This window comes from Nannospalax galili, unplaced genomic scaffold (assembly GCF_000622305.1).
Source record: "Nannospalax galili isolate Female #2095 unplaced genomic scaffold, S.galili_v1.0 scaffold633, whole genome shotgun sequence".
Classification (NCBI taxonomy): domain Eukaryota; kingdom Metazoa; phylum Chordata; class Mammalia; order Rodentia; family Spalacidae; genus Nannospalax; species Nannospalax galili.
Window position 1 is genome coordinate 5509853 of NW_008336075.1, and position 15391 is coordinate 5525243.

At 43.9% G+C, this 15391-nt stretch overlaps 1 protein-coding gene across 1 annotated transcript in view; it reads left to right on the forward strand.

Moving 5' to 3' along the window:
- The window catches only part of Clasp1 (cytoplasmic linker associated protein 1), a 289328-nt gene that overhangs the window by 51348 nt on the left and 222589 nt on the right, over nucleotides 1-15391 (forward strand). The window contains exon 2 of the mRNA XM_029562400.1: nucleotides 4710-5188. Coding sequence (XP_029418260.1) covers nucleotides 4994-5188 — 195 coding nt within the window. The 5' untranslated portion in view covers nucleotides 4710-4993. The remainder of the gene's footprint in view (nucleotides 1-4709; nucleotides 5189-15391) is intronic.

The window sequence follows — 15391 nt, forward strand, 5'->3', positions numbered from 1 at the left end:
GGAAGTCAGAGGAGGACTTTGTGGAATTTGTTCTTCTCTGTCCATGATGATGTGTATTCTAGGTGAGACTTGGGTCATCAAGCTTTCATGCAAAGTACCTTTACCCACTGAGCCATCTTGCCAGCCCCACCTGGCTGTTCTGTTGGTGCTGGCAGTCCTAAATCAGATCCTTCTGCTTGCACAGCAAGCATCTTACCAGCTGAGCCATCTCCCCAGCTCTCTGCAGTTTAAAATTTATTTATTTTTATTTTATGTGTGAGTGTTAACGCCTGCATGTATAAGTGCACCCCTGTTGTGCAGTGCCCAGGTATGGGATCCCCTGGAACTGGAGTTACGGATGTTTGTTAGCCATCATGTGGGTGCTGGGATTTGAACCTGGGTCTCCTGTAAGAACAGCCAGTGCTCTTAATTGCAGAGCCATCCCTCTAGCCCCTTTCTGTGTTTTTAAATAGAAAGTTTTAATGAAATTATTGCTATATGAATCTTTGCATTTCTGTTTTTGATTTCTGAGTTGTGTATAGTTAGGAACCTCTTCCTGAAGAATGCACAGAAGAGAACGTGTATAGTACTTGGTTGTGTAACAACATCTTTCTAAAGGATATACAGGAAACTGATGGCACTTTGTGCTTAGGAGAGGGAAGCTGAGATAGATGGATGGGAGGAGGTCTTCTATTCTTGTACTTTTCAAATTTGGAAATATGCAAAGCTTTTATAAGTAAAGGTGGAGAAAATACTCAAAATCATGGAAAACCAACAAATGAGTTCAGTAAGGATTAGTATAAGAAAGGTTGGATTATTTTCTTTGTTTTTCTTAATTTTAAGAATGAAAGAGAAGAAAAAGACTCAGTCTGTTTAGACCTGAGGCTTCTGGTCTCATTCTATGAAGTTTATTTTATACATACAAGTCTGTGACCTTTTTCGAGTGTGCTAACCCTTTATTGTATAATTACTTCGAAGAAACATGCTGTTGAAACTGTTGCACAACTCCAATTAAAGGGTAGATTTTCTTCCTTCCTCTTGCTTTTTGAAGTGCTGAGGATCAAACCCAAGTCTTTGTGCATGCTAGGCAAGCATTGTGTGCTGACTGTGCCCCAGCCTGAAGGGAGAGTTTCTTTATAATATGAATTTAAACCAATCATAGCGGAAAGACTTGAAGGAATGGGGTCTTTCCCAGTGCTTAGTGAAGGAACAGAAACTTTTTGCTTTCTAGCTGAGCATGAAGCCTGACTTTTCGAACAGTGAGAACAGAACCAGGCCAGATTTCCAATAGGGGTTTAAAAGTGGAGTAAGGAAACTTAATTGATGTATATCCTTGGGAAACTATTTACCTTTACATTGGTTTCTTTTTCTCCTTAAGGAATTTTTTTTATTTGTGTGTGTACATCCTGTTTCAAAACCAGAAACAACAACAACAAAATCAAAACAAAAATAATACCCAACAAAACAAAACCAGAAAGAAAAAAATGATTCTGCAACATGGTAGAGCATCATCCTTTTTATGTTGAGTTTGAGGACAGTGCAGGATTAAAAAGGAGAGAATCAAGCTGGGTGTGTTGGCACATGGCTTTAATCCCAACACTCGAGAGGTAGAGGCAGAAGCAGAGACACAGCAGAGCTCTGTGAGTTCAAGGCCAGCCTGGGGTCTACAGAGTGAGTTCTAGGCCAATTAGTGCTACATTGTGAGATCCTATCTCAAAAAAATAAAACAAAACAAAAAAAAAACCCCAAAACATAAAAAAGAATCATTGTATTTGGACTAGAAGAATTACCTTACACAGAAATTTAAATTTACTTTATTTTCAGACACATCTATCACCAGGTATGATGAGACATGTCTAAGAGCTCAGGATCCAGGAGGCTGAGGTAGGAGGATTATTGTGAGTTTGAGGCTAGCCTAGGGTACATAGCAAATTCCAGGCTAGCCTGGGCTACAGGGTGAGCTCTTGTCCCCCCAAAACATGTCTGATAGAAGCCCAGAAAAGTTGGGGTTTACTGTTGATATGATGGACTCTTAATGTATCAAAGAGGTGCTGCTTTTCTTTCCAAATGTGTGTGTATTGTATGTGTGAATATGCTGTATGTATATGTGGGTTATGTGTTTGTATATGTACACGAGGAGGCCAGAGGGGGATGTCAGGAGCCCTCCTCTACCACTCTCTGCCCTATTCTTTTTTTGGTCTTTTTGAGACAGGGTCTCCCTGTAGCCACAGCTGTCCTGGAACTCACTATGTAGACCAGGCTGGCCTTGAACTCACAGAGATCCACCTGCCTCTGCTGGGATTAAAGGCGTGCACCACCATGCCTGGCTCTGCCCTATTCTTTTGAGGCAGAGTCTCTCCTTGAACCTATAGCTCACACTTTTTGGCTAGGCTGGCAGCCAGCAAAGCCCAGCACAATCCTCCTTTCTGTGCCCTTCCCAGTGATGGAGTTATAGGCACAGGTGAAACCATTCCCAGCTTGTTATGTTGTGCTGGGATCCAAATTCATGTCCTCATGCTTTCATACCAAGTGCTTTTACCCACTGAGCCATCTCTCCAGCCCTGAGGTGCTGCATCTTTAACATGTTTCCTGCATATTTTCTTAGTTTAGAGTGCAAGGAATCAGTTAATAAGGAGAGAAGAAACTGAAGTAAGGAGTGCATTATTCTGCCAGCTATAGTTAGCTGTTCAACCTTTAAATCTGTCCAGTTAAAGCAGTCTTGGGGCAGGAGAGATGGCTTAGTGGTTAAGAGCACTGGCTGCATTTGCAGAAGACCTGGGTTCGATTCCCAGGATCCACATGGTGGCTAACAACTGTTTGTAACCCCAGTTCTGGGGGATCCAACGCCCCCTTCTGACCTCCACAGGCATTGCATGACATGGGTGTACTTACATACATGCAGGCAAAACACTCTTACACAGAAAATAAAAATATGGGGCTGGAGAGATGGCTCAGTGGCTGCAGAGGACCCGGGTTCAATTCCCAGCACCCACATGGCAGCTATAAACCATCCTTAACTCCAGTTCCAGGGGAATCTGAAGCCCTCTTCTGACCTCTGTGGCATTGCATGACACAAGTGAATTCACATACATGCAGGCAATACAACTTATACACATAAAATAAAAATAATAATAAAAATAAAATTAAAAAAATACTAAAATACTTTTTTTTCTGAATTTTTCATTTTATATCTTGGGGTGGGGGAATGGAGAAACTTACAAAGAAACGAACATCCAACACCCAATACTAAAATACTTTTTAAAGAAAAGCAGTCTTGGGGCTGGAGAAATGGCTCAGTGGTTAAGAACACTGCCTGTTCTTGCAGAAGACCCGGGTTTGAATCCCAGCACCCACATGGCAGCTAATAACTGTCCGTAATTCCAGTTCCAGGGTATCTGACAGCCTCTTCTGTCCTCTGTGGGCATTACATGACACAGGTGCACTTACCTACATGCAGGCAATACACAACATACACATAAAAAATAAAAAATAATAAAATATTTTTTAAAAAAAGCAGTCTTATGAAACTGAAGGTTGGATCGGTGGTAGAATGCTTGCCTAGTGTGCTGGTTATTGTTCACTTGACACAATGCATGATCACCTGGAAAAGGGAACCTCAACTGAAGAACTGCTTAGATCAGATTGGAACTGTGGGACTGTCTGTGGGGCATTGTCTTGATCGATGATTAATGTGGAGGGTCCAGCTCAGGGTAGGCAGCACCCTTCCTAGGCAGTTGAGCCTGGGTTGTGTAAGAAAGCTAGCTGAGCATGAGCCAGGGATCAAGCCTGTAAGCATCCTTCCTCTACTTTCTGCTCCACGTTTCTTCAATTCCTGCTCTGACTTCCCTCAGCGATGGACCGTGACCTGGAACATCAGCCCAATAAACCCTTTCCTTGGTAGATTGCTTTTAGGCATGTTTATCACAGCAGCAGAAGGAAACTAGACACCTAGCATGCATAAGCTGCTGCAGGGGTTTGGTCCTCAGCACCTTACAACAAAACAAAGCAAAAACCCAGTTTGGTTACCTTTCCCCCATTATGTGTTTTATACTTGCCAGACATGATTTTGAAAACTGATTTTATAACAAAACACCTGTCTCAAAAGGTGCTGCTGCCACCAGAGAATGCCTTGTCAACAGCCAATCAGATTGAGAGCCTCATCGTTTTCTCCCTTTGTCTCTTCTTTGTTGGGGAGTCAGGGGAGGAGGCAGTAGGGACATCTACTTACCCCATTGTGAAGCTGCTGAGCAGGAAGTATGATATAGTTGCAGCCTTTGACTTTGGTTAAAGTGACCATGCTGCCCTCTTGGTCAGTGGTGGCCAGTGCAACCTATCCCATTTTCAGGACTTAGTTTTCTGAAAGCCGGTTAATAAGGCAATAAGCCTTAATACCTATTGTGATTCTCAGAGTGGTGTTAGGCTTTTGGTGGGAAGCAAAAATTGAAGCTAGCTACTTTCCTGACTGGTGCGTTTACAAGCTAGAAAACTGTGAAAAATGCCAGCTACCAACTGTGTAGCTCATTGGCTCTTTCCCTTTGGGCTTCAGCATTCTGCTAATAAAAATAATGATTATGTTTTTCTGATACATTTGCCAAGTGTTCGTGCTTCATACCCCACACGTGATTACGAGAGTTTCTGCAGCAAGCATTGCTTTGTCTCTGATTGAATGTTTCATAACATTTGAGCACTCTGCTTTCTGGGCTGATTTGCTATTCTTTCTTCCTTTCCAGAATGGACTGCTGAATTATGAAGTATTCCAGACCCAGTCGTAGACCATCACTCCACCACTCTCTCCTTTATCTCCTACTAGTTATTTAAATTGGACTTTTAATATCCTACCAGCTGCTCCTCAGACACACATGGTGCATTGCTGCCATTCCCCGGATTGTATCTTTGAAACACACACTCTTAGTAACCTTCAGCGAACAAAGAGGCAACCTCCCGGTACAGCCACCGGGAGGGGGTCATCCTGACTGCCCTCTAGCCTTGGCTGGATCTGGATTTGAATCCCACCATGGAGCCTCGCATGGAGTCCTGCCTGGCCCAGGTGCTGCAGAAGGATGTGGGGAAACGACTGCAGGTTGGCCAAGAACTCATAGACTATTTCTCAGACAAGCAGAAGTCTGCTGACCTTGAGCATGACCAGACCATGTTGGATAAGCTTGTGGATGGGCTCGCTACCTCTTGGGTGAACTCCAGCAATTACAAGGTGAGCGCTGCTTCAGGAGCTTGGAGATGGTGGGGCTGCCTTGGTAGATCCAAGTTGGTCCTAAAAAGATCCTTTGGAAGCCCTGAACATGATTCCTTGGCTCCCAATAAGACACTCCTGCAAGTGGTAACTTTAGGGCACATTCCTGTGGAACAGGCAGTTTTCTTTGGTTGATTTTGTTGGAGATAAAACAAAAAGGGCCTCAAGTCCTTTGAGAGAAGACTGACTGAAGGGATAGAAGCTTTTATGTTGGGAGTTTACAAGCATTTGCAGCCTTGAAGTTAAAATTTATGTCATGTCTTGCAGTGCACAGGTTGTGTGACACCTTGGCCAGTGGTCCTTTGTGAATAACAGGTGTTTCCACTGATCTCTCAGGGATGAAAATGTGGAGCATTTTACTTTGAGGTCATTGTTTTGAAGTCTGCTGAATACCTGGCCATAAATAGTTTGTGTTGTCAGAGACTTGCTTTGCCCTATCTGATAGTCTTCAGATTTGAAGATGAAGGCTCTTCGTATGTAGTAGGTAGAGAGTGGGAGATGAGGGTGTGTGCAGGATAGTCTTCTAAGGCCCAAATGCATGTAAACATTGACCATTTGCCATTCAGATACTGAGCTTCAAGAATGCAAACTAGGGATATCTGAAGCACTCAAGAGTTGTCTTCTACTTGCCCCTCCTCCACCTGCTCTCTCTTCCACCTGGCCCTCCTCCATTTGCCCCCATCTCCATGTGTCCTCTCCTCCTCCTGCCCATCCACCTGCCCCTCCTCCACCTGCTCTCTTTTCCACCTACCCCTTGTCTACTTGCCCCTACTTCCACCTGTCCCCTCCTCCGCCTACCCTCCTCGGCCTACCCCTCCGCCACCCTCCTCCTTCACCTGCCCCTCCTCTACCTGGCCCTCCTCCTGCTCCTTCCTCCACTTGCCTGCTCCTCCACCTGCCACCTCCTCCACACCTCCCTTTCCTCTACCTCCATCTTCTCCTCCTGCCTCTCCTCTCTTTTAGTTTGCTAAGAAGGTAGCCTCTTGAGATCAAGGCTGAAATGGACATAGAGGCTAGAAGCTTACATAACTGCTATTAGGTGCTGTAGACATTGTAAAAGGGACTCCGGAAGCTGACTCTTCTATGCTATATTGACTTAGTTTTCCAAAATTGCTTTGAACTTAGGAACTGGTGCTTACAGGATTTCTTCTTTTGCTCCATTTTTCAAATACATTTAAACATCAGTCTCATCTGAGAGCAGTGGAGTTTTTTATTTGTTAAGGATGTTACTTAACACTGATATTTCCTTCACAACTGGTCATAAAATTTATCCTACTGGCCTTTGAAGCTGAGCTGAAATCCCATCTCAGTTGTTCATTCATTTAGCAGAAGATGACAAGTACTCTGGCTGCTAGTGCTGTGTGGTGGGGTATTGGAGGTGAGGGGTCAGAGTCTGGTTGTGTTTTTGAGGACTGTCAAGTTACCTTGTGTATATCCAAGTCATGGCTCCTCTACTATGTGCATAGTAAGAAGCTTTTGGTGGAGAGTAACTGAAAACAGACTCAGTGGACTTTAGTATCACAGATAAGCCAGTCTTGGTTGAGGCAGTGTCTAGGTAGGAAGCCTGCCTTCTTATGCCTTACTTGGAAGGAAAGCTTTCTCAGAAGCTACCAGACAACCTTTTGTGTATCCTCTTGCCAAGATGGCTTTGTGTTCCTCCCTCCCTGCCCCAGTGCCATTAGAAAGTGGAATGTGGGTCCAGAATTGCTTTCAACCCCATGCTTAACCTGCTGGCCTCAAGGTGCAACCTCCCATGAGGGAAGCAGTGGCTCTATGCAGGAGGGAGGGTACTTGGAGGTCATCAGGCTCTACTTGGAAGAAGAAGGTTGCAGAGGGGACTGAGATAATATGGATGTTAATTAATGACCTATTGAGTCTGTGTCACTGTGTGAGCTCTTGAACCTTGAGCCTCAGTTTCCCCATTTGTAATGTCAGGATAATCTTTTTTTTTTTTTTTTTTAAGTCTTTGTGAGTGTGCATGTTTGTGTGTGTGTAAGTTTGAGTGGACATGTGCTATGATTCATGTGTCGAGGTCAGAGGACAACATGGGGTGTCTGTCCTTGCCTTCTATCTTGTTAGAGGCAGGATCTCTTCTTGGTCAGTCCCACCTGGTCTGAGGCAGGCTCTTCTTGCTCACTGCTGCTGCATGTGCCAGGCTGGCTGACCCATGAGCTCCTGGGGATTCTCCTGTCTCTGCTTCCCATCTTCCTATAGGGGATCTGGGATTACAGATGTACTGTACTTGGATGTACTGGGATTACAGATGTACTTCCTATAGGGGATCTGGGATTACAGATGTACTCTTTTTGAGACAGGGTCTCCTGACCAGGCTGACCTTGATCTCACAGAGATGTGCCTATATCTGCCTCCGGAGTGCTGGGATTAAAGGCATGCGTCACCACACCCTGCTGCAGATAATTAAATTTTTAGAGCATTAAATGAAAGTTGGTATAAATTGTTTTTTGCATACCTCTAAGAAGTTAGTGGTGGTAGTTATCAAAATGTACCTCTTGTCTCCAAGAAGCTCATAGCCACTCAGGTGGTAGGGTGCTGGTCAGAAGCAAATGGCCGCATAGTTCAGGTATTATGTGTGCACTCAGAATTCTGTGCAAGACTGAAGTAACCAGTAATACTGCTTCAGGAATCCAAGACTTTAAGACATTTGCAGAGTCACAAGGAGGGAAGGATTAAGACTTAATACTTCAGGAAGTAATTCTTTGCTCCTTCTTTCTCCCCCTTCTCCTTTCTCCTCCCCCCATTCTCTCCCTCTTCTCCTCCCTCCTTTCTCTCCCCTCTTTCTCCTCCTTCCCCACCCCCCACAAGGTTTCCAGTGTAGCCCAGGCTGGTCTTGAACTCATGTTCCTCCTGTCTTTAGCTCCCCAGTATTGGGATTACAGCAGACATGTGCCACCATGCCAAGCCAGGGAGTTAAGTAGTAAGCAAAAGCAGCTTGGTGTGAAGCCAAACGAGGAAGATGTGTTTGCTACCAACTTGCTTTTGACCAGCCTGTTTGTTCAGTGCAGATGTTAGTGAGATATCCCTTGGGAACGCTCCAGTTCTAAGTCTTCTGACTTAATACAAATGGTCTTACAGTCCAGGGCTCTACTATGATTTTAATCCTACAGGACAGAGCACGCTCTGCTTTGGAAGTGTTGTGATGCTTCCTTTGTGACAGTTCTGTGTGGAGACAGCCTGCTTTTTTCCTAGGTGGAGCCCAGAGCCTGGACCTGGTAGAGGTTTAGCAAATACTGGATACATCAGTGTTCTAGCTTGTTTCTCCATTGCTGTGACAAAATACCCTGACCAATATACCAACTTGGGGAGGAAACAGTTTATTTGGCTTACATCTCCCAGGTCACAGTTCATCAGGGAGCCCAAGGTAGGAACTCAGGGCAAGAACCTGGAGGCAGGAGCATAGGCCATGGAGGAACACTGCCTACTGGCTTGCTCCCCTGGCCCCTGCTCAGCCTGCTTTCTTATGCAATACAGGCCCACCTGCCCAGGGGTGGCACCACCCACACAACAATCAAGAAGATGCTTCACAGACGTGGCCATAGGCCAGTCTTATGGTGGCAATTCCCCAGTTGAGGCGCCCTCAACCCAGGTGTGTCAAGTTGACACTAAAGCTATCCAGCACAATCAGTGAACTCAGGAACTTTGGCTGCTCAGCAGGTGTGGCTTATTGAAATCTAGACACTAACCTTGTACCTGCCTCCTCTTTTTTTTTCCTTAATCATAGGTCAAGATTTCTCAGAGTCTGAGGAACATTTAGACTATTTTTAAAATAGTAGGAATAGAAAGGATTAACTTTCCTAACAGAATCCTGAAGTTACACTTCTAGATTTAAAAATTTTATTTTATTTTTGTGTGTATGAGTATTTTGCCTGTATGTATGTAGGTATTCTACATGTGTGCTATGCCCAGGGAGGCCAGAAGAGGGCATTGGATCCCCTTGAATTGGAACTACACATGGTTGTTTGCTGCTCTTTTGGGTGTTGGAAACCAAACCCTAGTCCTCTGCAAGAGCAGCTCTTAACCCCTGAGCCATCTCTCCAGCTCCCCTAGATTTTTTAAATTAAGGACTAAAAAGATAATAGAAGACAGGCAATGTAATTTTGAGCATCTGAAATTGTAGTACTCTGTTACTCTTTTTTTTTAATGTGTATTTCCTGCATGTAGGTAAGTGCACCCGTGTTGTACAATGCCCTCGGAAGTCAGAAGAGGCTGTCAGATCCCCTGGGACTGGAGTTATGGACAGTTGATAGCTGCCATGTGGGTGCTGGGATTTGAACCTGGGTCTTCTGCAAGAACAACCAGTGTCTTAACCGCTGAGCCATCTCTCCAGCCACTGAGGGCCTTATTTCTAAAAAGGCTTGGCTGGAGCTTGAATAATTTTACTTTTGAATAGTTCCTAACCCTATAGACAAATTTACTTGCAGTATTGGCATTTAATATTTACCATTTATTCTTTACTTACTGTGTATTAGACATTTTTCTTGTCTCATTTAGTTATATAACTCCTCTGGTATTCTAATTAAAATTTTTATTATTGTATATGTGCATGATGTATGTGTGTGTGTGTATGCATGCTAATGCGTGTTTGTGGAAGTCAGGGGACAGCTTTGGGGAGGTGAGTCTCTCCTTTCACCAAGTGCGTTCTGAGATTCAAACTCAGGTTCCCAGGCTCGCATAGCAAGCACTTTTACCCACTGAGCTATCTGCTGACCCTTGGTATCCTAATTTTATGCATGGGGTAACTGAGGCCCAGAAATAAGAAGTAATTTCTACTGTGGTTATGGAGATGAAATTTAAATGTAGGTCCCTCTGATTGCCCAGTCAATCCTCCATAAGAATAGAGGTCAGCAACCTTTTTCTTAAAGGCCAGATAAGGAAATATTTTAGGCATTGTGAACTACATGGAAATTTTTGCAAATATTTAAGTAATTTGGGCTATAAAAGCAGTCAAAAGTAATACAGGAATGAATACGCTTGGTTATGTTCTAACAAAACTTGATTCACAGAAACTTTGGCCCTGTGCTGGGTTGCATCGAAGGCCTTCAATATGACTCAGGTGAACACTTTTTCTTCAGTATGGGAACCACTGAGGACTCACTGGGGAGAAGAGTAGGGCTTGGAGTTTGGGAATGGGGGAACACTAGTTAGATTAGAGCACAGTTTATTTTTGAACATCTTCATATGATGTTTCATGAAAATTTGCCTGTTTTAGCTCTCTTCCCTCAGGCTCATTGAGATCAGTTTGAATTCTGTTAGCCTGTCACTGATCATGTACAGTGAATTGGCCTTGGGCTTTCTTGCCTGGTAGAAGCCATTTTGAGGGGGCTGGAGAGTGCAGTCAGTAAAATGTCATCCATCAAAGCACGAGGACCTGAGTTTGGATCCCCAGAACCCACAAAAAAGCTGGACAGTGGCTCAGGTCTGTAATCCTTATGCTGGGAGGGGGGTTGGGGGAAAGGTGAAGATGTGGTTCTCCCTGGATTTCATTGATCAGCCAATCTGGCTGAATCCATGAGCTCTAGGTTCATTGAGAGACCATCTCAAAAAATAAGGTGGAGAGCAATAGAGGACTATACCCAGTGTTGACTGCTGGCCTCATGCTCACTGGCTTTGAATATGAGTACATGTGCACACACCTATATGACACCCCCCCCCCCACATCTTGAGGGTTCAATATTTGGTTAGTGTACAGGACTGATGAGATGACTCAGCGGGTAGAGGCACTTGTGTGCAGGACTGAGGGCCCAAGTTCCACCCCGAGATCCCATAGGTATCAGGGAAAAGGCAACACCTTAGAGTTCTGTTCTGACCTCTACACAGGCACTGTGGTACTCAACATGCATGTACTTATACACACAGATGCACAAACACAGTTATAAAAGATCAAATACTCACATCCAAAGTACCACCAGGGCCACACTATGGGGTGCTGTTGAATCTGGAAGGACTTGTGAAGTGTTTCACTTTGTTATCGTGACCATGGGGGACAGGAGACCCTTCTTATTCATGGTTTCTTTTTTAGATTACCCAGACATTAGAAATAAAAACCAAACCTCCAGATTTTGAACATGGCTGCCCCTCAGTGATCTGGTCTCTTTCTGGTTTTGTTGATTAAAGCCTAAAGAAAGGGAAAGTTGCTGGGGTAGGTTCTTGCCCATACCTGTAGCCATCATGCCCCGCCCCCATTTCTTTTTTTGAGACAAGGTTTCACTACGTCACACTGGCTTGCCTGGAACTTGCTAGACCAAGCTAGCATCTGCCTGTCTCAGCCTTCTGAGTTTTTGGATTAAAATCATGGCTCATTAGGTCCAGCTTTTCTCCTTTCTTTGCCTAAGAAGGGATACAAATTAAGAGTGATGTCCTGAGAGGCTGGTGTGCAGCTGTCACAGCCTTAGACCCTTAGTCCATGCACTCATACCTTTGCTGAGCTCTGCATCCTAGGTGGGGCAGGTCTTTTGTTTTTAAGTCTTTTGGGCCCTTCTCTTAAGTTCTCATGGCCCAAGAGCCCTGAAAGCCTAGTGTTTTCCATAACATTTCTCCCATTTGATTTGAAGTGACCTGTCTGGAGACTTTAGCGGCTTTATTTAGGGCATGTTTCGCTACCCCAGAGTATGTTTAAGGGTTTTTAGTAGAATCATGCTGTGTGTGGTTTACCTTTCAAACACTTGGAAACTTCTGTATCACAGAACATATCTGGCCTCAAGTTCTTGATAGGCCGTTGTGGACCTGTACTCAGTACTGTGGAATGATAAGAAGAGCCTATGGCTGGGACACATTTACTGTGCACCAGAAATCTGCTGAATGCCGGTTCAGTTTTACCTTATCATTACCATATGAGGTAGCTACTGTTACTTCCATTTTGTCTTTAGGTTCTGTGCCTGAGCTTTTTAATGGCTGTGCCAGCTCTCCAGCCTTTTCTTCCATTTTGTAGATGGGAAAATTGATGCTCAGAGAAATCAGGTCGCTTGTTGGGGGTGATGAGCTAGTAATTAAGGTTTTTAGGACTTGAACCATACCTTTAGGCAACACCTAAAGCTAAGCATTGGCCATGTGGCAGATGCATTGCTGGGGAGTAGCACAGTGTGGAGAAGATGAGCATGGTCTCTGCCCTGGCACTGTAGGCTGGTGCCCAGGCTGGGTAGGTCTGTTAATCTAGTGTGTGTGAACTTTCCTTCGTTCACATTTGTCTCAAGGCCTGGGCCATGCTGCTGTGAATTTGAAGTTTGTGCCCTACAGGACCTTCTGGTCTGATTGCAGGGACAACCAGGACTTACAGGAGAACAAAGGCACAATTGCATACTGTGGGGCAGAAAGTAATTCAGTGTAAGTTGTCCCACGGATGTATATAAATGCTGCAAGGGTAAAGATGAAAAACATAAGGTATGCTTGGTTAGAGAGGCCTTGATAGAAAGGTGAATTAAGTAGGGCATGAAGAATGAGAAGGACTAAGTGAAGGGATTCTGAGCAGCCTCTCTTTCCTGGTCCCTCTGGGCAGCTGTCTGTGGACTGGGGAAGAGTTCGTTTCTCTTAAGTCTCTTTCCAGCACTCAGTGGACCAGTGCGTTTATGGGTGGGTATAGGGGAATGTGCTGACAGATAAGGGAGGTGCCTCTCACTTTCCTTGCCTGTCTCCTAGCCTTGGCTTCTTTCACTGAGGTTTTTATTCCCCTCCTATGTCCTTGAGGGGAGAGCCAGAAAAGATTATTGGATTCAATTTAAGTGCCTTCTGCTTCCTTTTCTGGCACTGTGCTTGGTGCTGCCACCAAGTGATGCATCCTCTCTGAGGCTAGAAAGGAGGTTTTGCCCAGGTTTTCCTTGCAGTGCTGTTTGAGGGAGGCTAGAAATGAATTTCTTAGGTGTAATTAAAAAAGACAGATGCTTCTGTAAGTGGAAAAGCTACAGTGAACAGCACTAAGCAAAAGAAGGCAACCTCAGGATGAGTTATACCAAGAAAATATGTGTGGATTGTCAAGCCAAAAATGGTATCTTTGCAGGTTAAAATAACTTCTTCCTAAATATGTGTACGTATATGTATGTATATGTGCATGCATGTATATGTACAGACAACAAACTATACTGGAAATAATTCAGATATGAGTGTGAACCATCTGGATTCCGCTCCTGACTTTGTGCAGATGCCCTTTGTGCCTCCTCATCTATATAATGGGTCTGATGATGCCAGTCTACGTAGTTATCTTGAGGATTCAGCCAGCCATTGTATGTAAGGTGCCAGCAGAGTGCTCTGCATGTAGCACGTGGTCAGTAAAAGAAGTCTATGAAGATATGAACTGCAGTGTCAAATGGTAGCAAGCTCTGTAGAAATTGAACTTTTATGTGGGTTTGAGGCTGCATGCCTTCCTGTAGCCCTGCCTGATGCCTGGAACAGAAGACTCAGATCTTTTGTAATAAGATATGAATCCTTGAGTTGTGCAGTGTTGATAATAAAGTCCCTACGCAGAGCAGCAGCTGGCTGGGAATTCTGTCAAGGGTGCATGTAAAGGCTTCTGGAATAAAGGAATCCATTGACTGAGGGCCCCTACTTTCGGGAGATTCTGCTTGTTCTTTTATTTTTAATACAGCCCGTGTACTGCCTTATTTCTAAAAGTTAACATTTAAATAAGGATACAGATAAGAGATCACTAATTGAATGCCAAAAGCAAACAAAAAGAAACAGCTGGGGTGAGAGTGTACAGCCAACAGTGAGGCTGATGAGGCGTGAAAGCTAGTGTTTACTAATAACTAACATTTATTAAGTTACTCCTTGACTGCCAGGCACCCCAAGTGCTTTGAAGGCACTGCACAGTGAATCTTCAGGAAGTGCTTTCTGATAAGCCTGTGATTATTCTCAGTCTTCATTGCCAGAAACTGCCTAAAAGAAGGAAAGAAATGTCTCTGAGGTTCTATAATAGGAACATCAGAAGCAAGATTTTATTTTAAAAAGTTTATTTATTCTTTGAGAACGTCATACAATATATCTATGGTACAGTGCATATACAATGTATCTTGATCCTGTCTATCCTCCCTCCTTCACCTGCAGGCCCCCCCCCCACTTTCATGTCTTCCTCTTCCTTTTTTTTTTTTTTTTGTAACCCACTAAGTTCAGTTGTATTGCCTGCTGGAATGTTGACTGATCTTGTTGGTTTGATTTGATGCAGGTTTTATGCAGGTAATCATAGTACATGAGTGCAATGACTCTGCCATGTCCAGAAGACAGCATTTCACAGCACCCCTCTCCATCCTCCGGCTCTTACATTCTTTCTGCCCCCTATTCTACGTTCCTTGAGCCTTGGGTTGGCAGAGGTAGGGGGTAGTCATAGAAAAGTCCCATTTAGGGCTGAGCACTTGATAGTCACTTTTTCTCAACAGTTTGACTAGTTATGAGTCTGCATTAACTGCTGCCTCATGCAGAAAGAAGCTTCTTTGACCTGTTGAGAGCAGCACTAATCTATGGATATAATGGCAGATCTTTAGAAGGCAGTTTGACAGCGTACTCATTTAGCAGAGTAATAGCAGTAGGTCCCTACCTTAGGGACTGTGATGTCCAGAGCCATGGGCTTTTGACCAGGTTTGTAGTACCAGGCATGAATTCCCTCCTGTGGAACAGGCTTCAAATCTAGTCAGAAAGGAGTTAGTTGCCGTTATAGCCTTCATGCAAGATGCAGGATTTTAATCTGAATAATTTGCCTTCGGAGTCCACCGTAGAAGCAGTCTACAGTACATGTTAATTTTCCAGCAGTATTAGTAGTTACATTTATGCAAGCATAAAGAAAACAGTAGACTCCTTGGTGAATGATATTGTCATATTTGGGCAAATGTGTGTGCAGGTGCATGTAGAGGTCAGAGGTTGATGTCAGGTGTCGTCATCCATTGCTCTCCACTTTATTTACTGAGGCATGGTCATTTGCTGAAACCGGAGTGTAGCAGTTTGGCTAGTTCTTTGGTCTAGTAGAATCATGACCATATATACTTTTTTTTTTTTTTTTTAAATTAGAAGAAGCATTTCATTACAACAGCATTAACCTATTCAATAACATTTTTCTGAGCTAGGGTACATCTCTTTCACAAGTGGGTGCAAGTTTTTAGGTTCACAGTTGAATTAATACAGTTATATATTATTGAACTCAGTATAAGCCCTCTAAGACATAAATTG